The sequence below is a fragment of the Nomascus leucogenys genome, chromosome 16 (assembly GCF_006542625.1).
Source record: "Nomascus leucogenys isolate Asia chromosome 16, Asia_NLE_v1, whole genome shotgun sequence".
Lineage (NCBI taxonomy): Eukaryota > Metazoa > Chordata > Mammalia > Primates > Hylobatidae > Nomascus > Nomascus leucogenys.
In genome coordinates, this window is record NC_044396.1 from 16,957,467 (window position 1) to 16,984,343 (window position 26,877).

The window sequence follows — 26,877 nt, forward strand, 5'->3', positions numbered from 1 at the left end:
ACCATTACTTTGAAACTTACTCTCTTTCACTGATAATCATAGTGTGACCTAGAGTCAGTCATTTCTCCTCTAGGTCCACCAGTTGTGCCATATTTTTAATGTGGGAAACTTTGATTTTGAATCAGTTGAACCAAAATAATTTGAAATGGTTGGGCCAAAGCCCAGATGAGTTTGCAGATCATCTTATGTTAGAGTGTTTATAGAAATTCCTGAAATAGGTACTTCACAGATGAAACCAACTCAGACCTGTCAAAATTACTCCAAATTATTGGGACCTAAGTAATTATGTTTTATCAAAATTGTTAAGTACAGAATCACTTCATAGAAGAAACAGTCAATTAACAGACCACTAGGGTGAAAGGTGAATAATAAATGAAATTTAAGAACGTTAGTTAGATTTATTCATTTAACAAATATTTACTGAGTTAAAATTCAAGACATTGCAGGTATAGAGGAAAAAAAAGAGTATTCTTTCTCTGGAAGCTTACCATCCAAAAGCGAGAAAGACTTGAAATGAATTACTCCATTATGTTGCTCAAGCATACCATAGAAATACCATAGAAAAAGTGGCACCAGAAGATACCATAGAAGTAGCAGTGGCACCAGGGGTACCATAGAAGAAGTGGCACCAGAAGGCATCACAGGACATAGAGAGTTAAATTAAGACACAGAGGGTAAATAAAACCATGTCGCATTTTCAAGGTCAATATTAACAATATCCAATTTTTACTAAACATTCAAATCTGCACATTTTTGGAAACACTGTGGTGATTCCTTAAAAAATGAAACATAGAGTTACCATATGATTCAACAATTTCATCTAAGTATATTCCCAGTGGAACTGAAAGCAGACAAAGAACAAATATTTGTAAACCCATGCTCATTGCAGCAATAGCCAAAATGAGAAAACAGCCCAAGGTCCCACAGGTGGGCAGATACCTGTGGATAGACAAAATGTGGTATATACATACAACTGAATATCATTCAGCCTTAAAAAGGAAAGAAACTCTGACACATGGTATAAGATAAATTAATGTTAGTCATATTTTACTAAGTGAAATAAGTCAGTGGTAAAAGGACAAATATCTGGTTCCACTTATCTGGTACCTAGGGTACCTAGAGTAGTCAAATTCAGAGACATATAGTAGATTTGTGGTTGCCATGGAGGGGGTAAAGATCTTATTTCAAAGTATTTATAGGAACTTCTAAAATAGGTGTACAAAGGGAATGGGGAGTTACAGTTGAATGGATACAGAATTTCAGCTGGAGAAGATGAACAGGTTCTAGAGATGGATGATGCTGATGGTTGTGCAACAATGTGAAAGTACTTAGTACCTTGGACTATACAAGTAGAAATGATTAAAATGGTAAATTTTATGTTGTGTATATTTTGCCACAATTTAAAAACTGTATACTTTTTTCTAAAACATAGACCTTACACTCATTTTTTTATATTTGAATTACCTTCAGTATAAAATATTGCTCTAGGAGGTAAAAAAAAAAAAAAAAAAAGACTGAAACCTCAATTTAGAGTGGATAAATCAGGAAAAATAATGGGTCAACAACTATTCATCGAATACCTTCTGGATAGATGGACTTCTCATTATTACCATGAATGTTTAAGCATGTTCAATTGGATATAAAAATGCAATAGGAAAAACTGACATTTCTTTCTCAAAAGTTAGGAGTTGCCAAGACAAACGGTTTCTCCGTATTTGAAATAAAATGAGGTCAAAATTCATTTTCAAATGAGAAAAAAGTGCATTTTTCATTGTTTATGGCCTAAAGATGACTAACAAAAGTGTCACCTTTGGATTAATTACAAGGGATAAAAATTTATGCTCTGGAAAGTAATATTTTCAAAAAGCCAGAGGTGACCAAAAGCAGTGTATAATAACCAAAAAATTTAATCATAGCTGATATATTAAAATATTTATGATAGCAATCAGAGTTCACTTAGTTCAAACAAATTCAGCAGGCGCAGAACACAAAGAAAGAAACAGGAGAGAACAGGTTTTGTAATTCTAAAAGCAAATCTTTGAGTCATTTGTATAATTTAAGGTTCCAATTACTACAGGTTTTACTGTCTGCCCATATTTTTTCTATTCCCGATAGCATAAACAAAATTATTTTTCAATTATAATGGAAGTTGACTCTACTTACTCCTGATGGAAATATCTGAATAATATTTCCAGCTATGTCTAGGATTCTTAGTTTTTTAAGATCACAAAGTTCCTGTGTCAGAAAACAGAAGAGAGAGAGATTTTTTAAATCTAATATTTAAAATCATAAGAAAAATCATAAATTTTTTTAAAGCTCCAACATGATGAAGGTGGCCATCTTTTCTAATCACTGTACTGACCAATTCTTCAGCACATCTTCCCAAGCAGACCCCCATATCCTGGACTGCCAGCTATCTTTGAATTCTTCATTTCCTCTGACCACTTCAGGGCAACATAACATGGCCACTGTGAGTTACACTACATCTAGATTCAAATCTCACCTCTGGCAGGTACTATAACTATGGGCAAATTTCTTAATTGCTTTGTACTTCAATTTCTTCATTTGTAAAATGAAAATGCTAATAGAAGCCCTTAAGTCATATGGTTGTTGAATGGATTAAGTGAGTTACAAATCTGAAAGTGCTTACTAAAGGCCTACTATGTAGTGAGCACTCAATAGACATTGTCAATTATTAAAATAGAAAGACTTTGAGAAACAGAAAACAGAGTAATCCTGGAATATTGTCTCTATTAAAAATTCCACCAGGATGTATTAAGCATCTATCTTTTGCTTAGCCCTGTGCTAACACAACCCTTTCCTTATAAAAGAAATAAAATCTGTTACTGCCTCTATCTATGTACCCAATGTAACTGTTCATTACCGTAGTAACCACACGGTTGTTATAATGCATCTGGGTTCTGGTATTTCTACTAGCAAGCAAAGGATAAGTAGTATTTCTTTTTAAGTAGAAACATTAAAAAAAAACTTTCTAAAAATTGAAAAATACAGGTATGACTTACTAAACAGTCCCAACCACTTACAGTGGTATTTCTAAAACATCACTCATATATTGATGATCATACCTCTACCTACGGATGATATGCCTCTTTAGTCATGCCAATACTCTTCCTCTTCAATTTTATCACATGTTATCACAGGTTTCATTCTCTGGAGGCAGATGCTGAGATGGAATTTGGGGTGCTAAATGTTTATTAGGGATCACCCCTGTAAAAGGCAGGGTCAGGAAGCAGGACTGAGCAGATGGGGAAGTTGGGGTGGGATTCAGACACAATAGAATCTTATTCAGGTGGGTGGGGAGCTCCAGAGGGCTATTGCCTATCCAAATTTTTCTTTATCAGGAAGAAATGGCCAAGCCTTTATATCCCCGCCTTGTTTGGTCACAAGATGCAGAATGCTTTAGGAAGAGCATGATCTTGAGCAAGAAAAGTGGCAGACCCTGAAAGAGCTAACAGCTAGAGGCTGTCTGCAATCCCCATTCCCTGCAGCTAGGCAGCAAATCCTTGAAGGGAGTCCTCTTCTTAAGTCCTACATAGTCGTCCATTGCCATGATACTCTCCTTTGTATTGTTTTAGCTGCAGAGATTTTCAGACTCCAATGTGTTCCTTCAATATCTCGTTATGATATAAGGGCTTCCCACCCTACTTGAAAACACTTCATGGTATTACTTCCATTGCTGTTGACTCTTGCATTTTCATTTGTTTGTTTTTGCTTCCATGACTGCCACTATTATTGCTGTTGATATTTGTTGCTCTCTTTTTCTAATTTTTGCATGTGTATACCCCTCACAAGTATTCAATGAAGGTTTAAAAACTCACAAATAGGCAAGGACAAAGTTGTGCTATGAGAATGAGAAGTGTCATAAAGGGTTAAGGAAACAGTGATATGTGGAAAATTTGGTATTAGGAGGTCAGGAAAGGCTTCCTGGAAAAAGTGAAGTTTAAGCTGAGATTCTTTGAGTTATTTGGAACAAATGATGTTCCATTAAGAGCAAACAGTTGTTTGGGATAGAACTATAAGAAGTCTAGTGTGATGGTTAATTTTAGGTGTCAACTTGACTGGATTAAGGAATACCTAGAATGCTGGTAAAGCTTTATTTTGGGTGTGTCTGTGTGAGGTTGTTTCTAGAGGAGATGGGTGAGTCAGTAGAAGGGGTGGGAAAGATATTTGTTCAGTGTTGCTGGGCACCATCCTATCAGTTAGTGACTTGGATGAAAAAAAAATGTAATTTCCTCTCTCACCTGGAGCTAGGACACTTCTTCTTCTGCCCTTGGACCTCAGAACGCTGGGCTCTCCAGCCTTTAGACTCTAAGATTTACAGGAGTACCCCTCCCCTCCAGCCACCACCACAACCTCCCAGTAATCAGGCCTTTGACCTCCAACTGAGAATTACACCATTTGCTTCCCTGGTTCTGAGGCTTTCAGAGTTGGACTCAGCCACACTACCAGCACTCCAGGGTCTTCAGCTTGCAGATAGCCTGCTGTAGGACTTCTCAGTCTCCATAATTATGTGTGTCAATTCCCCTAATAAATCCCGTTAGCTATCCTGTTATCTATCTATCTATCTATCTATCTATCTATCTATCTATGTAAATATGTTACTAGTTCACTAGTTGTGACCTTCCAGAAAGGCACACAGCCAACCCACAATTCAAGTAGTTGAATACCATCAACTATCCTTGCTATCCTCCTGCCCTGTCACTTCCTGCTAGTGCCTCTCATCTGCCATATCCAAGAGGAAACCAGAGGACAAAGGAGTTCACTGCTGCCCACACAGGTCAGTCTCCCAAGCAGAAGGCAGGATAGAGAGTGAATATGAAGGAAAAAAGGAGGACAGCCAGTACATATTCCAAAGCCAAAATGAACTTGTATTTTGTTCTGTATACATTGTTACCAGATAAAATACATAATGCTCACTTAAATTGAAATATCAAGGCTGGGTGCGGTGGCTCACGCCTATAATCCCAGCACTTTGGAAGGCCGAGGCGGGCAGATCACGAGGTCAGGAGTTTGAGACCAGCCTAACCAACATGGTGAAGCCCCGTCTCTACTAAATTACAAAAATTAGCCAGGCGTGGTGGTGTCTGCCTGTAATCCCAGCTACTCAGGAGGCTGAGGCAGGAGAATCACTTGAACCCGGGATGTGGAGGTTGCAGTGAGCCAAGATCATGCCACTGCACTCCAGCCTAGGCAACAGAGGGAGACTCTGTCTCGAAAAAAAAAAAAGAAAGAAAGAAAGAAATACCAAACAATAAATAGGTTTTTTAGTCTATTCCATGCAATATTTACAACATACTTATAGTAAAAAATTTAATCATTGCCTACCTGGAATTCAAATTTCAGTGAGCATTCTGTATTTGTATTTACTAAATCTGGCAGCCCTAGCTATGTGGGATAATTCAAATTATAGCCTTCCTCTGTCATAGGGATTTGGGAACTGACTACATTTAATCTGAGAGAAAGCAAGTGGTGGCTTATACTCAGATACCCAAATCTAATCTATAACCACCTCCCATCATGTTGAGTTCTTCTCCAACAGCAAAATACTGTGGTTCCATGTTTTGCTCACCTCTGGCAAAACTCCAACATTGTTTCTGGCTAGCAAAAGCTTCTGAAGTTTCTTCAAGAATTTAATCTCTTCAGGTATGTATATCAGCTGATTGTAGTTAAGTTGAAGTTCAACAAGATTCTCAAGAAAACAAAGTTCTCTAGGAATGCTGGCTAGTTGGTTATAATTTACACTCACATAAGTAAGACTTTTTAATCTAAAAAAAAAAAAAAACACCAAAGTATATGAATGAAACTCACAAGAATAACAGAGTCCACTATATATGCCCAACTTAGCAGAAGCCATGCGTCAATTTAATTTTTGTAGCTCTTCTGAGCTTACTTCAGTCAAGTGTTTACAACTGTTGTGAATCATAAGTGTAAAAAGTTTTTGCTGAAATTTAATTTTTAAAGATCTTTTGTAATCAGATGGTTTATGTTAAAAGTATGTTAGGTAATCAAAACCTAGATTTAAGAAAAAGAAAATTCTATTTCCTTTCTTTATACGTATACATTGGCCATACCCAAGAGAAAGCTAGAGGACAAGGAGAATATGGACATACCTATGTATACAGATCAACACAGGTACAGGCATAAGCATACATAGACATAAATATACCTAGTACCAAATAGATACGAGTACTGTTCAATTGCTGTGGAAGTTCAAAGATGAATCAGCCACAAATTCTGCCCTTTTGGATGCCATGGTTTAGGAGATATTAAATAGAGCCATAAACAGAACAGCAAATGCCATTGGCTAAGGAGAAAAAGGTTAAGGAAATTTGAGTCTGTAACTGCAGATATGGTTCCTGAAGCATATTGCAAGTTTTTCTAAAGAACTGACATTTTGAATTTGGCCCTGAATAAAAGAACTTATAAAATAGGGCAATAAGAGGGAATAGTAAGCTAAGAAAAATATTATGAATAAGGAAGCAGAAGGGAATTAACATTACTAAGCACAACTACATGCCTGTGCATTAAATTTAATCATCAACATAACTCTGAGGTTGGAATTACTACTCTTATTTTAAAAGTGAGGAAAATAAAGCATTAGAGGCAGTAAATAAATTCCCCAAGTTACCTATCTAGTAGGTAACAATGTCAAAATTCTAACGCAGGTGTGTCTGTTTGCAAAGCTAAGAGTGAAAACATGTAATCATCTCAAGGTTGAAGTGTGTTACGATTGAAGTAATGTAAGAATGAGGGAACTAAATTTTTAGGCAGTTGAAAATGGAAGACTGGAGGTTAGGAAGTCATCAGTGCTAGCAAAGGGAATTATGAGGATTCTACAGATTTCTCCATACATAGTAGAAGCCATATGAATACCTGGGATTGATAGGAAAAACAACAAAAGAAAATGAGCAGAGAGAAGAGAGAGGAAGCCAATGGAAATATTCTTGAGAAATATAAACAGCTGACCATTAAAAATTAAAGGCACCCAGCAAAGTTATGAACACAGAAGTAGAAGAAGAACCAGATTAGCAAGGAATCTCTGAAGGTGTGAGAGAAGAAAATTTCAAAATTAAAGAGATGGTCAAAAGTTTAAATGTTAAAGAGAGATCATCCAAACTAACAAACAAAACAAGCAGAAATAACACCAAGTCACAAACTACAAAGTCAATATTTAAAAAATCTATTGTATCTCCATATTGTAGCCACAAACAATTGGAAAATAAAAGTTTAAGATTTCCATTTATAGTAATGTATAAAAAATCCTTCATGAAATAGTTAAGAGTACATATAACAAAGACATGAGGGACCCCTACACTGAAAACTATAAATTATGAATGAGAGAATGTAAAGGGGCTTTAAATAAAAGTAGAGATACATTCAGGTATAGAAAAGAAAAATATTGCCAAGATATCAACTTTTTAATATTGATCTATAGATTCAGTAATAGATTCAAATACAAATTTTGACAGCTTTTTTTGTATAAGACTTGATTTGGGCTGGGTGCTGTGGCTCATGGCTGTAAACCCATAACTTTGGGAGGCCAAGGTGGAAGGATTGCTTGAGCCCAGGAGTTTAAGACCAGCCTGGGAAACACAGTGAGACCCCCATCTTAAAAAAAAAAAAAAAGACAAATCAATTTTAAAATTTATATGGAAATTGAAAGGACCTAGAATAGCCAAACTATGATAAAGAATAAAATCAAAAGACTCACATTACCTGATTTCAAAACTTACAATGCAGCTACAGCAATCAAGATCGTATGGTATTGGAGAAATGATAGGGCTACGGTCTGAGTATTTGTGTCTCTTCAAAATTCATACGTTAAAATCTAACCTCCAATGTGATGGTATTACAAGATGGGGCCTTTGGGAGATGATTAGGTCATGATGATGGGGTAAACCTCATAAATGTAATTAATGTCCTTACAAAAGGCCCCAGAGAGCTCCTTGTCCCTTCTACCATGTGAGGACACAGTGAGAAAGGTGCCACTCTATGAACCAGGAAGTGGACCCTCACCAGACATCACATCTGCCAGCACCTTGGTCTTCACTTCCCAACTTCCAGAACAATGAGAAATAAATTTGTTTTACTCCTAGAAATTTAAATGAAAATGAAATTAAACAGGTTTACAAAAAAATTTGTACAATAATGTTTATTGTAGTTTAATTCATAAAAGCCCTAAACTGGAAATAACCCAAATATACATCAATAGGAGAAAATACAAATAATTTAGGGCATATTCACGCAATGAAATGCTACTCAAATAAACAAAAACTGCCAGGCATGGTGGCCCACGCCTGTAATCCCAACACTTTGGGAGGCTGAGGCAGGCAGATCACTTGAGGTCAGGAGTTCGAGACCAGCCTGGCAGATATGGCGAAACCCCATCTCTACTAAAAATACAAAAATTAGCTGGGCGTGGTGGCAGGCACCTGTAATACCAGCTACTCGGGAGGCTGAGGCATGAGAATCACTTGAACCCGGAAGGCGAAGGTTGCAGTGAGCCACGATTGCGCCATTGCACTCCAGCCTGGGTGAGTAGGGCCAGACTCTGTCTCAAAAAAAAAACAAAAAAACAAAAAACAAACCAATGAACTACTAATAAATGCAACAGTTATATGAGTCTCAAAAAATATGCTAAGCAAAAGAAGACAGACATAAAAATGTATATATTATATGATTCCATTTATTTAGTTCTAGGATTGGTAAAACTAATTTGTAAAGAAGACAGAAATCAGAATATTGATTGCTTATGAGAGGTAAGAATTCACTGGAAGGGTGTATGGGGAAATTTCTGGGCTGAAGAAAATGTTCTACATGTTATTGGTGTGTGTACATTTGTCAAAATGCATTGAATAATACAAAATGCATTGAATAGTTTTATGTAATTTTTATTCAGCAGAAGAAAAAGGCCATTATATTTGACTATGTAAAGGACAGTAACGACTTTTGAAAATGATCTAAAGTAGAATGGAGAAGACAGAAGAGAATTTACAATGTGTTACACAGGAAGCAAAAGCAAAAGACATGGCACTTTAGAGAGAGATGACAAGGAAGCAAGAGCGAGAGGAAAGAAATAGAACATGGAGAGAAAGATGCTGAAAAGAAGGGAATTGAGGGAACTCAAATTTGTCTGGATAATAGGAAGTGAAGTTCTTTGCAGTATAAATGGTCAAAGAAGGACAACTCAGCACTGAAATGGAGTAAAAATGTGTGGAGCAGGTCCTGTGGGGAAAGGGATGGGGAATTTTCTTCGTTAATCATTTTTATAATCATTTTTATTGATTCTACTCTGATTTACTATATCATGGGAGTTGGTTTTAACTTTTTTGTTATTTCAAGGCAATAAAATGAGCTCAGATCCTATTGTTCATTTGTCCATCATTCATTTGTGTGAGTAAAGAGGAGGGAAACAAATATCTGCCATTGTTCCTGATTCCACCAAGCAGGGAGATGTTCTACTTTTCCAAAGAAAATCTACAGAAGATACACTTGCAGCTTCTCCCTGACATCTGTCTTCCCCAGGAGATTGAAGAACAACTTCACTGATTGACGAATTTGGAGAAAGAACTGAGCCTGTCGACTTAGTCCCTTGCTCTCTCTCCCTCTGTCTTCCAGACTCATTCTGTCACCAGGATGCCCATGCTGTCCTCTTCCTGTGCCTGTGCAGCACTGTCCATGACAGAGTTGTTTAGGTGTAAAACTCTTACCTGGCCAAATTTGACTCCAAGTCCATGAACTGATATTCTGTAGTTTAAATGAGCCAAAAACAAAACTCCTTTTTCCCTCTCCTAAGTTCTAAATAAATTGAGAAATAAGATATGGGATTTAGAGAGAAGGAAATCAAACATCAGCACAGAGCTGAAATGATCACTCTGAGTCCCTGCTAGCCCTCCTCTGTATTAAATATACCACCCCTTCACAGCCTTTCCTGCTGAGGCTGCTGCTTACTTCATGGCAGGGCAAGAGGAGAATGCCAAACTACACATGCTCAATGCTTTGCCCAAATCCACTGAGAAGTCATTCTTTTGTCTCTGGAAATGAGTGAACAAAGGGAACGGAAAGAAGCTAGAATAAAAATAACAACCAATAATAATAAAAGCTGACATCCACTGAGCACTTACTCAATCCTAATACCTTTTATGTCCCAAACTCAACCCTAAATATATTGTATGAATTCGCTTAACTGTCAAAACAGTCCAATTTATTTTCTGAAAATACTATCATCATCCCCATTTTGCAGATGAAGATGTCAAGATATAGGAAAGTGAAGAAACTTTCCCAGGCTCAGAAAATGGAATTCTACCTAGAGAGATGACCAATTAATTGATATCTAGTAGGATATGGCCAGAATATAGACAACCCAGAGTTAACTATAAAACGGAACAGACCTATACACTTTGCAATCCTACCTTTTTCAGTGAAAGCATTCTTTCATCTTTCTAACATATTCCCTTAGATTTATATGATTCCTTGAATACTGTAATTTGTATTCCAAACAGAGATAAGTGTATGAAATTGTGAAATCATAACGTGTTATAGCGGCAAAAACTTTGAGGTTCATCTATTCAAAATTCTTTCTTTAGAGATGAGAAAGCAGCAGTTCAAAGTAGTTAAATTACTGACCCGAAGGCATAAATCTAGTTGCACAGAGATATGCACTGAACCTCATTCATGAGATCTCCCAAGTTATTTTTAAAATTATATCATCGTCAATATATACATCGATTGATAAGCTGAATTTGTAAAAAAGCAAGCAGACAACTATTAGCATGGCATTTTCATTGCTGCAAATATTTATCTTCTATAGAAATTAGATTGATTCAATTCTTTTCTAGTTGCTCTGACTTAAAATATTGCTTTCCTTATAAAAATATATTTGGAAAAAATAACGCACTGGCTAGAGGTATAGACAAGTAAATTGGAATAGATGTTAGGTGCTTCCGAAAGCCCTGTGTTGAGGACTGTTCAAAGTTTTGTATTCTCTTTTAAAACTCTGGATGCTCTTGCTCTGTGACACATCTGTTTCTGCTCAACAGGCAATAAAGGGAGCCTCCAAAGTAAACCTGAACAGAGTTCTCTCTCCATCTGTCAGAGGAAAAGCCCAAGAGCGTGTTTTGCCTACAGAAGGACAAGGCTCTCAGCTGGCTCCAGAAAGGCATTCTGTCTGTGCAGATATGCAGGATAAGGAAAAACAGCTTTTTTTTTTTTTTTTTTTTTTGGTTAATGACAATAAAATACGGGGTTTTTAAAAACGAAAATGACATTGCAGTTTTAAATCCTTAGTTTTTACATTACCTTTTCCATCAAGCTCAAAATGGTTTACAATACACATGCAAAATAACATTTAATGTGCCCAATTCTGTGGCTAACCAAGCTCCAAGAACCTCAGAGTTGGGAAATCAATGAGACCATCAGTTTTAGAACTTCATGTTTCAAAGCCCAATGTTTACACTAAGATTATCATGCTGTTTCTCATTTCTCTGAAGTGTTTAAGGAATCATCTGCTTAAAATTAGTGGCTTGCCTCAGTCCTTCAGATCCCTCTTTGCTATGTATAAATCCCACAGGGACTTATGCTAGGCATAACGCTTTCAAATGACCACAGTGGGGAAAAAGGAGGGGCGCGACTGTTAACCAAGTCTTGCTATAAACAAAATTACCTGCTGACTTCTTGAGGAAGCTGCGTAAGATGATTGTTGTTCAGATTAAGCAGGATTAAATTTTGTAAGCCATCTGTTAGAAAATAATTTTAGTCACTTTAGCCATCTGTTAGATAATTTTTAGTCACTTTTCTACTTTTCTACATACCTTTGTTTTCCTTCCGGTTCTTGCCTTGGCCGAGGCTCTTTTGGTGGTGGTAACAGAAACCCTCTTAAACTAGCTCAAGCAAAAAGGAGTAATTTATCACAAAGTTACAAATCTAAGTCACTGTGCCTGTGGAATGAGGATGCAACCAGGCTCATCAAAAACTGGAATCAGAAGCTAAAAGGCACCCAGAACCTAAGAATGTACTGTCTGAATATCTCTGCAGAAAATATAATTTAGTTCTTCATTACAGCTTCTCTCATTTTCATATTTATAATATCGTACCCGCTCTCTTTCCTCCCTCCATTCTCCCTTTTGAACATGTTTGCTCTATTTTTCTATGTACTCATAACCATATCACAACTTCTGAATTTGAATGTTCATTGACAGGGAAGACAGAGCCTTTAAACTCACATGTCCACAGGAATCAAAATGATAATCCCATGCCATGTCAGACAGGGCCACCACCATTCAGCCAGCTCTGGCAATTGTCATATGGGAATGCAACTGCAGTGTTGCTAAATCTTTCTTTTTTAAAACAGATTTTTAAAAAGAGCCAGAGATCCAAACTTCTATGTGAACTCTCCTGATTTGAAAACATGGGCACTTAATTCAAAGATTTTTAAAGGCCAAAAAAATAGAATCAACTTATTTATGAACCAGCTTCAGCCCATGGGCCACCAGTTTGCAATCTCTGCCTCAGGTCATGTAATTATCTCAAACCAATTAAACTGTTTTAGACTCTATCACAATTCCCAAGAAAGAGAAAATATGACAAGCTTAGCTTGGGACCCAACTCCAGCCCTGATCAATCTGCTCTGGTCAGGGAAACAGGGTCATGTAATGCAACAAGGTTATTCAGACCCATGCTGGGCAGCATTAAACTCCCTGACATCAAACTACTTCTGACCTTGAATCATCAGGACCTGACATAGAACATAACTTAGGTCAATCACATGGGATTTTCAAAGTTCAATAACCCCAAGTCAAGAATATTCCCAACTCAAAGAAATGATAAGTGTTTGAAATGATGGCTATGCCAATTACCCTGATCTGATCACTATATATTATATGTATCAAAATATCACTATGTACTCCATGAGTATGTACAATTGTTATCTGTCAATTAAAAAACAATTATTTTTAAAAAGAAATATAGAAACTAAAGACATTCAAGAGCACTCCAAATTTTATATATGTATATAAAATATATCTAGATAGATATAGATAAAGATATATATATATACCTAACATCTCAAATTTAAAGGCAACATGATAAAAAATTCCTTATAGAGCCTTAATTAGTATAAATTAGTATGCTCAACATTGTTTATGTATATCAGGTTGCACTTAAATCTGTCCCCTCAGTATAGGTCATAAAATATTATTATCTATTGATTTGCATGACCTTAACTTTTTAAGTGTAAACTGTTTTCTTCCAAGGTAAATTGTAACTGAACTCTGGTCTGTGGCTTTGCATATATAATGTGTCCAAGTATCAATAATTGTTTGTTATATCTATTATTTTGGAAAAGAATATTTTTCCAAGATATATGACCTAAGATTTTAAAGTACCTTTAAAAAGACAGTACAAGAGTCTACTTGTGCTATTTGCCAAATATAACCCTTAATTTATTGCTGCATGCAGTAATGTCATTAATAAATTCTGTGTGAAGATGACAATGATTATATATAGCACCCATGCCTCAAAAGTTCAGAGAAATTTATAAATTTTATAATATTTCTCTCGTTTTACTACTAAGGACCAACACAGAAAGTGGTGAAGTACCTTACATTAGTTGATAAAGCCATAAAAGCCATCTAGATCTCTTTGTCATACATTTGTCCTTAAGCCCACTCTAGGAATATCAAATAAGAATAGCGTCATCTTGAATGGAGAAATTATTAGTTAATGGGAAAAAGACAGAAAAAAATGCTTATTGGATCTCATACCTTTTCATTAAAATTCCCCCCAAATTGATTTAAATTTAGCATCTTGATCAAAAAGTGTGACTTAATATCTAAGACAGAATAAAAAGTGAAAAGAAAAAAGCTACGGTAGAGCTTTACTTCATTTGATTTTCCAATAAAATTATTTCTGGCTCAGGAAAAGGGTCCCCAGATTCACAATCTGATTTTATACTGATTCTACAAACGGGAAAATTCATTAACACTGATGCTTACTTATTTTCTTAGGTCTACATGTAAATAAACATATGATACAATACTTTTTTAAAGTGTTGTCTCCTCCTATATTTCAAGAGTAGTATGTAAATATCTCCAACAAAAAAAAGATTAAACATGCAAAATTCTTTTTCATTTCAGTCTCATATTATTAAATATGAGAGATTAAATTTGATGCTATAATGTTCTTTCTTGTTGATTAAATTACCACAGGCTCCAGGTGCAAATCTACAGATCCTATTTCCAGATAAATGGAGATTCTTCAGAGATGTAAGATATTTCATCTCTTCCGGAACTTCTTCTAAAAGGTTGTTTCCCAGATTTAGTGTTGTCAACTGCAAACATATAGAGGTTTAATGGACTCATATATTATCCAACTTCAAATGAAAAACAGAAATAATTTAAGCCCCCTTGCTCAGATCTATGTAACCTAAGAAAACTTCAAAATATTTTTAAACAATTATTTCAGTTATATCTAAAGTTATCTTTATAAATAAAGTTCATTTGAGCTTCATGCTCACTTTATGTTAATTAAAGCACAATTTAATTTTTAATTAGAGCACTTAAGTTCATTAAAATTATATTACAAACCATCCCAAGGATATGTAAAACCACAACCAATGATCCATTTATAAATCATTTGAACAACTTAAGAGTATCCGAACCTTGTGACCTATAGAATCAAACTATTAAACACTCAGCAAAGGAACTAAGTTACTGAAAACAGAAACATAGCCAAAGATCTGAGGTCCTCCTGACATACTACTCCCAAATGAGCTAGGCCATAAGACCACTCTATTACATGTATACAGCCTGGGGGGGCGGGCCTTTAACTTTGATGTCACTCTGTGTGATCACAAAATTTAGAAAAGAAACTATTGAAATGGTATAATGAGGGTAGAAAAGATCTACCCTACAGTTATCTGTCCTACAGAGAACAGATTGGTCAGGCCTAGGAAGAACTGCACATAAGGGGAGTTAAAAAGTTCCTCCTTGATGTTGTAATCCAATAAATCCGTGATACAGATTGTTCCCAAAAGTACAGTAATATTCTTTGTTGTAAAATCTAATTGTACTTTCCAAAATACAAAGAGTCTTTTACTTTACTCCTAAACATAATTTACTATTCAGGTTTAATTACCAATTGCATACTTTAGAATTTTAATAGTAAGGGCCAAATAAAAGGAATCTTGGAAGTTTTAACAAACTAATGAATTTACATAAAACCAAAAAATTTAAGAAGAAAATTTAAGCCATTCACAATTTATATTTAAATGTCACCTAGTACTTGTTATGGATGTAAGACAATGATTTAAATTAATACAAAGAAATATACATTGATATTAAAATGAAATTTCTCATCCTAAGAATTCATGGTAAAGGTTTCACTTGCATATGTACTTTTGTCTGAGAATTACCATTATCCTAATTTATAATAGTATAATACATCTACTACCATGTTGGAGGCCTTCTTCTATTGTAAATGTGAAGTTAAAATACATTCATGTAGCTATTTTATCCAGAGTCTGTAACTTATTGGTTTCCTATAACTGCTATAAAAAATTATCACAAACTTTGTGGCTTAGAACAACACAAATTTATCATATATTTCTGGAGATCAGAAATCAGAAACAGTCTCACTGACTAAAATCAAGCTGGTGTTCCTTTCCGGAAACTCCAGGGGATGATCTGTTTGCTTGCCTTTCCTAACTTTCAGAGTCAGCCTCCATTCCTTGGCTTATACGCCCCACTTTCCCCTTTAAAGCCAGCAATGGATGGTTAAGTCTTTCTCAAATCATATCACACTAATGTTGACTCTTCCACATTTAAAAACCTCATAATTACACTGGGTCCACTTGGATAATCTAGGGTAACCTCCCATTCTCCAGGTTAGCTGACTATCCACCTTACTTCTGGCTGCACCCTTAATTCCCCTTTGTCATATAACCTAACACATTCAGAGGATTGGGAGATTAGGTGTGGGCATCTTTGGGGCTCCATTATTTGCCTATCAAAGTGACTATTTGCAGTCTCTTCCAAAACGAGGTAGATTTCATTCTTTTGCCTACATTTAGTGAAACATGCACAGCAGCCTAGGAGTACTGAGAGCCCAAGAAAATCTCTCTGAGGACTGGCGAGATACGCAAGAATGTGTCAGGCATTGTGAAAAGTCCAAGATTTTACCCAGTTTACAAGCTAACAAGTGAACCTGCCACAGTTTCGTGAATGCTGGTAGAAAACATGAGACCCCTGGGAAAGATACAAGGGTCCGTTTATTACTTAGAGCAATAGCAGTGTCCAGAATATTACTATTTTTTGCACTGAAAATGCAAAGAACACAAAGAGATACCTAGACGTGAAGTAGTCTGTGTTACTGAACAGGAACGATGAGTTTAGGGACCCTGAATCTTTTATGATGGGCAGTAACCATGCCTGCCCTTCGGTCCAGAGGGAGACACTATTTCTAATTTCCAAGGTTGTCTGCTATGTAATTATACTGGAAAAATTGGTCCAAAACAAAGCCAGCCAGTGCCTCTGTTTACAGAATGTGCAGAAGTATGAGACTCATGGTGAATTATCACCTAAAAAAAGGGATGGTAACATATATTTTTAAAGTAAACAAGAAACAGCTTGTAATGTCCCACACTATCAATGCTTTTCTGTGTATTTCTAAGGGCATATACTGTACAGTGCTCATTTTGCATGTTATGTGGTAAGTTATTACATATGAGTTAGATATATTTTTGTCATTGAGTTTTACAGAATATAAGGGTCTGGCCCAGATATATGAAGATACATAGTAACTAGATTTCATCATATGTCAAAGGAAAATCACAGATTATAATCAATCTTGACTGTAAAGCAGGGTGGGTTTCAGTTTTGGTTTAGTTTTTGTTTTTTTGTGGGTTTTTTGATGCTTAGAAATATATCCATAAACAAACAGTTTTAAAAATGCAGTCTAAACTGCACATATTCTAAGTGAATACATATCTCTTAAAGCAGGTGGGTCACCATTCATTTATTCACTCATTAAAAAATATTCGGCCGGGCGCGGTGGCTCACACTTGTAATCCCAGCACTTTGGGAGGCCGAGGCAGGCGGATCACGAGGTCAGGAGATCGAGACCACAGTGAAACCCCGTCTCTACTAAAAATACAAAAAAAAAAATTAGCCAGGCGTGGTGGTGGGCGCCTGTAGTCCCAGCTACTCGGAGAGGCTGAGGCAGGAGAATGGCGTGAACCTGGGAGGTGGAGCTTGCAGTGAGCCGAGACTGCGCCACTGCACTCCAGCCTGGGTGACAGAGCAAGACTCCGTCTCAAAAAAAAAAAAAAAAAAAAAAAAATTCATTGCATGCATAAGACATGTAACATCTTTGCCCTCAAGGCACTTAAACAGTAAGAAAGCAACCATCCAATGACTAAGTGGCTAAACAAATTAATACAAAAATAACAGACAGTATTAAGTGTTCTAGAGACAATTTAAAGAGTGAGGAGAAAGTGATTTGTTGATCAGGAGAACCTGTCTTAGAAGTTGCTATATAGACTGAGATCTGAGTGACAATAAGGAAGAAGAAACTGTCAAAATAAAGACCCCAATGGAGGCACATTCTTGGTGTGGTTGAGGAGGCCAGGAGATGCAGCTGATGTGGCTGAGCACTGTAGATAGAGGAACACTCAGCAAAAAAGAGGTTGGAAAGGTATACTTGGGCCAGATTACATATGGTTTCATAAACTAGCGTAAGGGGTTGGGATTTTACTCTAAGCTCAGTGAGAAATGACTGTAGGGTTTTAAGCATATGTGTAACATTATTTGACATGTGTTTTAACAGGATCATCCTGGCGTCTGTATAGCAGAATCTGCAAGGGCAGCAAGAAGTGAAACACAAAGAGAACGCAGAGGCAATACTGCAGTGGTGCAGGCAAGAGGCAATGGCTTTAGCTAGGTAGCGGGTGGTGGACCTGGAGAGACGTGGATGGGTTTGGGATATGCTTTGGATGAAGAGCCAGAATGTTGTATGATGTAAGATAAATAGAAGAATCATGAATAGCACCTAACTTTGGAACTTGAGCACCTGAGATGGGGAAACTGTGACAAGGGCAGGTTTGGAGGAGGGACAAGGAATCAAGAGTTTAGTTTTATCCCCGTTAAAATTAAGAAGGCTTTTAGATCTTTAAACGAAAATGTCAAGTAGGAGTTGTAAATGTAATTCTAGGGTTCTCCGGAGTAATCAAGAGCACAGAATAAATTTGTGAGCCTTCAGTAAGTAAAAGGCATCATGTGGGATTATAAGAGATGAGAATGCAAGCCCAGCAGAGGAACTGACTGAGAAGTGGCTGAAGTGGAAGGGAAAAATAGGCCACTTAAAGCATCTGGTACACCACATCCCACAGCTGAGTAGTGCTCCATCCGCAGCTACCATGAATTTATCCCGGGAGGACTTTCTCCTGCACCCTTCTTAGAAGAATTTCCCTTAACTGCAAGGAAAGGCTTTACCTGGAAGGTTGTGCCTCTGCTCCATCCTCCCAGACAGCCGCTACACCATGACAGATGCCAGGACATAACAGCCCAACCCCTTTGCCTCTGTGCTGCAGGGCATGCCCCAAAGCTCTGAAAGGATTGGGCTGAGACTACATTTCTCCTGGAACCACCTCTTTATCCAGGTTCTTTCCCTGCCCTGTCCAGATTCCCTCACTCCTGGACAGGTTTCTTCTGAGAGAAATGCCTCAATATTACAAAAATCTATGTTTCAGGATTTCCAAGATATATAGTGTAACAGAATCCAAGGCAAAAGCAAAAGAAACAAAAAGTATTTTAAAAAGGAAAATTTGGAACATATCCCAGGGGAAGGCTAAATAAAATTAAAGCATCGAAATAACCACTGGATTTAGCAATCAGAAAGTGATTAGTGATCTTGAAAATAGGGGTGAAGAGTTGGGGAAGAAAGTCTGATTGAAGTGGGCTGTGCAGAAAATGTGAGAAAGCAAAGACAATGACTAATAGACAATTCTTGTAAGAACTTTTGCTATGAAGGGAAACTAGACAATGAAGAAGAAGCTGGAGTTTCCCCCCTACCCCCAAGATAAATGATAGTATAGCTTATTTATGTGCTGATGGAAATAACTCTGTAGGGATTAGAAACTCACGCCTTAAATATGGGGACACTCACAGAACCAAAATCCTTTAGAAGATGAGACAGGTACAAAGTACAAGTGGGTGCTGGCCTTAGATAAGAGTAAGGGCTCTTCATCAAGGGTAGTAGGAAGGAAGGTAGGAAAGGGTGAGTGAGGATCAGATAAGTAGATGAATTAGTGATGAAAAGATGAGAGAGTTCCTGAAGGATGGTGTATGTTTTCTCACAGAAATATGAAACAAAGTCATCTGCTGAGAGGAGGAGATTAGGAGGTTTGAGGAAAAGGAAAAAGTCACTCTGAAAGGCAAGGAGAACTACAAACCACTGCTCAATGAAATAAAAGAGGATACAAACAAATGGAAGAACATTTCGTGCTCATGGGCAGGAAGAATCAACATTGTGAAAATGGCCATACTGCCCAAGGTAATGTATAGATTCAATGCCATCCCCATCAAGCTACCAATGACTTTCTTCACAGAACTGGGAAAAACTACTTTAAAGTTCATATGGAACCAAAAAAGAGCCCGCAATGCCAAGTCAATCCTCACGCTACCTGACTTCAAACTATACTACAAGACTACAGTAACCAAAACAGCATGGTACTGGTACCAAAACAGAGATATAGACCAATGGAACAGCACAGAGCCCTCAGAAATAACGCCGCGTATCTACAACCATCTGATCTTTGACAAACCTGACAAAAACAAGCAATGGGGAAAGGATTCCCTATTTAATAAATGGTGCTGGGAAAACTGGCTAGCCATATGGAGAAAGCTGAAACTGGATCACTTCCTTACACCTTACACAAAAATTAATTCAAGACGGATTAAAGACTTACATGTTAGACCTAAAACCATAAAAACCCTAGAAGAAAACCTAGGCAATACCATTCAGGACATAGGCATGGGCAAGGACTTCATGTCTAAAACACAAAAAGCAATGGCAACAAAAGCCAAAATTGACAAATGGGATCTCATTAAACTAAAGAGCTTCTGCACAGCAAAAGAAACTACCATCAGAGTGAACAGGCAACCTAGAAAATGGTAGAAAATTTTCGCAACCTACTCATCTGACAAAGGGCTAATATCCAGAATCTATAATGAACTCAAACAAATTTACAAGAAAAAAACAAACAACCCCATCAAGGGGTTGGGCGAAGGATATGAACAGACACTTCTCAAAAGAAGACATTTATGCAGCCAAAAAACACATGAAAAAATGCTCATCATCACTGGCCATCAGAGAAATGCAAATCAAAACCACAATGAGATACCATCTCACACCAGTTAGAATGGTGATCATTAAAAAGTCAGGAAACAACAGGTGCTGGAGAGGATGTGGAGAAATAGGAACACTTTTACACTGTTGGTGGGACTGTAAACCTAGGTCAACCCATTTGGTGGGAAGTCCAGGTGTGGCGATTCCTCAGGGATCTAGAACTAGAAATACCATTTGACCCAGCCATCCCATTACTGGGTATATACCCAAGGGATTATAAATCATGCTGCTATAAAGACACATGCACACATATGTTTACTGCAGCACTATTCACAATAGCAAAGACTTGGAACCAACCCAAATGTCCAACAACGATAGACTGGATTAAGAAAATGTGGCAAATATACACCATGGAATACTATGCAGCCATAAAAAATGATGAGTTCATGTCCTTTGTAGGGACATGGATGAAACTGGAAACCATCATTCTCAGCAAATTATTGCAAGGACAAAAAACCAGACACCATATGTTCTCACTCATAGGTGGGAATTCAACAATGAGAACACATGGACACAGGAAGGGGAACATCACACTCCGGGGACTGTTGTGGGGTGGGGGGAGGGGGGAGGGATAGCATTAGGAGATATACCTAATGTTAAATGATGAGTTAATGGGTGCAGCACACCAGCATGGCACATGTATACATATGTAACAAACCTGCACATTGTGCACATGTACCCTAAAACTTAAAGTGTAATAATAATAAAATTAAAAATATATATATATATAAAATAAAATAAAAAAATAATTATTATCATGAGGGTGATGTAGAATCATAAGAAAATGCTTTTTATATAATATTAAGTAAAAGATGCAGAATATTAAATGACATGTTCATTATTAAGGCAAATATAAATAATGAATGTATTTGAATCAAATGAAAAATATCTTTTCTTGGTGGTGGGACTATGAGTAATTTAAGTATATTTTCTTCATTCTTTTAACAAAAAGAGAAAAAACAAAGAGTTTAAAATGGCATGACCATGTTATTCAAGAACCAATTTCCTTACTCTTTTTTCATGGATTTGTAAAAATGACAGCTTGTACGTTAAGGCAATTTGAGCTTCGGAACAGTAACCTGACTTCTTTGCCTCAGTAAATTCACTGTATCCTGATTTTCTTAATGGGTGGGAATTGAACAATTAGAACACATGGACATAGGAAGGGGAACATCACACACCGGGGACTGATGTGGGGTGGGGGGAGGGGGGGAGGGATAGCATTAGGAGATATACCTAATGCTAAATGACGAGTTAATGGGTGCAGCACACCAACATGGCACATGTATACATATGTAACAAACCTGCACGTTGTGCACATGTACCCTAAAACTTAAAGTATAATAATAATAAAATTTAAAAAAAAAAAAAAAGAAAGGCAATCTAGGGGAATGTAGTAGGGTGACTGACAACCACAGTTGATTATCTCATCCAACTTAGCTCCCAAGATATTGTAAAATGGATAGATGATCTAGGAAAAGACATTTTATCTGGATAATGCATTAACCACATGGTCCTTTGACTGGAAAAAGCTACCATGTGAAATTCTGAGCTCTGCAACCAAGAATGTAGCTTGGAGAAGAGGAAGAGGGTTCACATAAAAACCTCAACTTGTAAAGGATTTCAAAGTCAAAACTAAGATGAAGTGAGTGGGACTGGGAATATTCTTCATAGCATAGGATAACCAAAGGAAGATTCACTGATTTCCTTTAAATTCATAAATGTCTCTTAAAGACTAGGTAGTAGCATTTATACTCTGTCACCATGGCAAATACATCAGAGCTTCAGTGTAGATTACTTAAATTATACGGAAAGGTCCAGAAACACTGTAGCAAGGATTGAGTTACCTTTGAGAAACACCTCAAGCCCCAACCTAGATGTTTCGTTAATTCAATTATGTTTAAGATATGTCTATGATGGTACTATTTCTGAATGCTAGAGGAAGAGTGAACAAGACACACAAGATCCCTCTCTACAATGCTTCTATGCTGGGAAGTGAGTCAGACAACAAATAAGTAAACAAATAGTGTGTTAGTAGTTAGTCTTCAATATGAAAAAAGAAAACAGGATAATGCAATAGAAAGTAACTCAGGACTAGATTGGGTCATTAGAGAAGTAGTCTCTGAGAAGATGAAGTTTGATGTAAGATATTTGGAATGCTTTGACAACATTGTTTCAAATGGTGTTTTACTAACAAAGAACTGCAGAAATAGCAGATATCCAGAAAGAGTGTAGGCAGTGTTTCATTAGTAACATTCTCTATGGTATGTGTAGTTCCTGAAGGAAGGCTTTAGTCATATGACAGACAACTATTTGATAAGCTTTAAAGCTTGCATCTCTCAGTAATTACATGTAGAATGAAGTTCTATTGGTATTCTCTCTCCCTTGGAAATTGGTATGGTTATAGATGGAAAGACCCCATTGCTACTCATAGACCCATAAACCAGGGAATTATCGTAACTTACAATTAGAATAATTTTTCTTTTTTTGAGACAGTCTCACTCTGTCCCCCAGGCTGGAGGGCAGTGGCACGATCTCGGCTCACTGCAACCTCTGCATCCTGGGTTCAAGTGATTCTCATGTCTCAGCTTCCCAAGTAGTAGGTATATGCCACCACGCCTGGCTATTTTTTATTTTTATTTTTAGTAGAGATGGGATTTTTGCCATGTTGGCCAGGCTGGTCTCGAACTCCTGGCTTCAAATGATCCGCCTGCCTCAGCCTCCCAAAGTGCTGGGATTACAGGCATGAGCCACCGCACCTGGCCTAGAAGGAAATTTTACAAGTCACCTAGACCAACATACAGAATGCAGACGGGCAATTAACATACCTTCCCCATGAGCACACCCAGTAATGGGTAGCACTTTTATCTTATTAGGAAGATCTAGCTATCTATATTTAATTTTTTAATATTTAGGCTCTCTGAAATTTCTACCCAATTTTTCTCACAGCAATCATAATATTTGCATTCCTTCTCTCTCACATAACAATCTTTCAAATTTTTGAAGATTGCTATCATATTCCCTCTAAATTTGTTCCATTTTCCCTTAACTATTTCCCTCAGGACATAATTTCCAGACCCCTAACCATACTGACCACTCTCTAATTTTTGTGAGCACCCATCTCTGAAAAGATGGAGCCTATGGTGAGACAGGAAATCAGCTCTCATAGCACATATGCTAGTGGGACCACGGGTCTCCCTCAGGCGGATGACAACACTTCTATTATGCAGCCTAACATGGCATGTACTCTTTCAGCAACAAGGCACATTGTTGATGCATAATTAGTTTTGTCTGTGGCCAATAAAAACCCCTAAGCTAACTGTCAAGCAGATATCCCACATCCTGGACTTGTGCAGTTGAATTCATTTCTTAACCTAAATATAGGAATTTACATTTATCCCTGTTAAAAAAAAAAAAAAGTGGATCTTGTTAGTTTTGGCATCTAAGATAACTCCAGTGGATCACTCTAAATTCAGAGTATTAAACTGGACAATGCTCCCTGGACAAACTAGATCTGCTTCTCCCACTTCTCATAAACCTATGGTGGTCAAACATTGGAGCTACCTAGAACATCTTTCTCTCCCTCCACCTAAATTCAATCTGCCACCAAGTTTTAGTCTTAAAAATCCTTTTAGATGTACCTTTTTCAGTTCTATCTCATTGCAATCAACCTAGTACTCATTACTGCCTGCCTATAGCATTACATAGCAAAAGATGCAAAGAATGGATGTATTGTGACTTAAATTTCCTTTATTCAATCCTACTAGATTATATCTAAACAGCTGCCCAAAAGATGAACCTATAATTTCTCTACCCAGTATATCCTAAATGTTTCCAACCTCCCTGTAGATAGTCTTTTCTATGTCTTTGTATACTTGCTCCAAATACTGTCTGTCTATGCTCTTACTAAATTTGATTTGATTTGTTTGATTGTATTGACCCACTCATATCTGAAAGTTATAGCCTATCTGTGGCCTGCCTTAAAATAGGCATGTGCACTTTCTCTTACATCTTGGATATGAGGCAAGCATCTCAATGTCCATTGATGCCTTTGGATTATAGAATCTAGGTTCAATGTATAGTGATATTTTTAATAAGTAAGAGAGAAGAAGACAAGAAATTTAAGGAGAAAACATACTGATTAATCTATTAATCACAATACTAATGACTAATATTTAAATTTAAATTAAGTGCCAAATATATGAAACACTGTGCCAAGCTGAACATTGCCTAATGTGGACCTCGCAATAACCCTGATCTTACAGAAAAGGGATCTGAAGTCCAGGCTATGATTTATGGTGAAACGACCTAGGTTCATTCTATGGCCTATATTCCTAACTTCTACCCTCCACTATCTTCAGTAATGCACTACATATCTTTAAAAAGAATTTACTATTGCTCAGAATGATCATACATATGCACATAATACAAATATATGTATATATGTATACAGACACATATGCTCACACACATACACATGCTCACAAAATGAAATGGAATACAATACATGAAATTCTCATTTTAAATATCCTGTCCTATCATATACACATTCTTGAGTCTGTATTGTGCAGTAGGCAAAACACAGGCTGTGTGCTGTGCAATGTACCGGATATGTGATCTTGGGCAAGTCACTCAAATTCCTAAGCCTCTATTTCTTTATAAAAATGGGGATACTAGCATTTACTTCTTAAGGTTGTCTTAAGGATTAGAGACAGTTTAATAAAGTTCCAGGCAAACAGCAGATATTATTAAATGATAATCTTTTAGGCCCAGGAAAATACTGTGGGGCAAAATGTTAGCCATACCTGGTGCTAGAAATGCAGTAAACACCTGATACACACACACGCATACACACATACATACATATTGACACTTCACTAGTTTTCAAATTTAAAACCTGCTTATTTTCTTAATTTCTAACTCATTTTTTCAAATATTTCTAAATTCACAAGAACTCTTTTATTAGGCATGGGATATTAAATTTAATAGGTTATAAACCATGATTAAATTACACACATATATTTACTACCTGGCTCACGGTGAAGAGCCATGTATGTCAGGCTTAACTGCAGGAGTGACACCTGTAAATATGAGTGGGATTGGCAGGATCTCCATGTGCAGGGTCAACCACGGGCAAGGAACCTGAAGCAGCCTTGCTGGCAGTGCCAAGGAGCAACTCCAGGGTCAGCTTTGTTTCACCCTCAGAACTTGCTAACCATAGTTAGGAGGCACAGTTACCAACAGCAATTCTATTTTCCTCTCCTATTTGACTGAATTTAGAAAATCACTTTGATTTACAAATTGCAAAAAGGGAGATATCTGATAGAAACTAAGAGACTGGTATTTCTTCCCAGACGTTTGGGCAAAAATTTAAGAAACATTTAGACTGGAAAAGTTTAAAGAAATATTCCTGCATACTTTAGTACGTAGAGAACAATGCATCCCATTTGCTGAATTAAGCCTAAACTCTTAGCTCAGAAACTGGTATGACTAATAAACACAGTATTTTAAAAAATAGTATTTCTTTCCACAGAACCTTTAAATATGCAATCCTGCTGTGACAAAAATCCACCAGTGCTGGGGACTGGCTGGACTGTCACTATTGACTATGCATGTATGAGCTACCAGTTTGCCACAGTTCCTTCCTGGTCCCTTTTTCTCATATGTTACCTGCCTGGAGGCATGTGTTTTCAACCTCTGAATAAAATAGATGGCCTGCAAAAGAAAATCTCATCCTATTATTTAACAGCTTTCCCCACCCATTTATCTCAAACCGTTTCTTGTAACTTCTCTGTGTGTGTATGTATGATCAGAACACTTCAGATCTACCCCTTGAGCAAATTTCAAGTATACTATACAATATTAACTATAGTCACATCATTGTGCATTAGCTCTCCAAAACTTATTTATCTTACATAACTGAAACTTTGTACCCTTTGACCTACATCTCCCCTTATCTCCCTCTCCCTAGACCCTTGTAGCCACCATTCTACTCTCTGAGTCTGATACTTTTATATTCCATGTATAAATGAAATCATGTAGTATTTGTCTTTCTGCATCTGGTTTATTTCACTTAGTATAATGTCTGCCAGGCTCATCCACGTTGCTGCAAATGATAGAATTTTCTTTTCTAAATCTAAGTAATATTCCAATGCATATACAGTCATGTGTCACTTTACTATGGGGACACATTCTAAGAAATGCATCGTTAGGCAATTTTGTCATTGTGTGAACATCATAGTACTTACACCAACCTAGATGGTATAAGCCTACTATGCACCTACTATAAGCCTACTATGCTATATGGTATAGTCTATTGCTCTTACGCTAAAAACCTATGCAATACAGTATGTTACTGTACTGAATACTAAAGGCAATTGTAGCATAATGGTAAGTATTTGTGTATCAAAAAGTATCTAAACATAGAAAAGGTACAGTGAGAATACCGTATAATCT

At 36.9% G+C, this 26,877-nt stretch overlaps 1 protein-coding gene across 2 annotated transcripts in view; it reads right to left on the reverse strand.

Annotated features, from left to right (window-relative positions):
* The window catches only part of LRRC69 (leucine rich repeat containing 69), a 131,370-nt gene that overhangs the window by 74,365 nt on the left and 30,128 nt on the right, over window positions 1–26,877 (reverse strand). For both annotated transcript variants that reach the window (XM_030794980.1, XM_003268287.2), the window contains 4 exons: window positions 14,221–14,347; window positions 11,684–11,756; window positions 5,591–5,786; window positions 2,164–2,235 (listed from right to left, as the gene is read on the reverse strand). In XM_030794980.1, coding sequence (XP_030650840.1) covers window positions 2,164–2,235; window positions 5,591–5,786; window positions 11,684–11,756; window positions 14,221–14,347 — 468 coding nt within the window. The remainder of the gene's footprint in view (window positions 1–2,163; window positions 2,236–5,590; window positions 5,787–11,683; window positions 11,757–14,220; window positions 14,348–26,877) is intronic.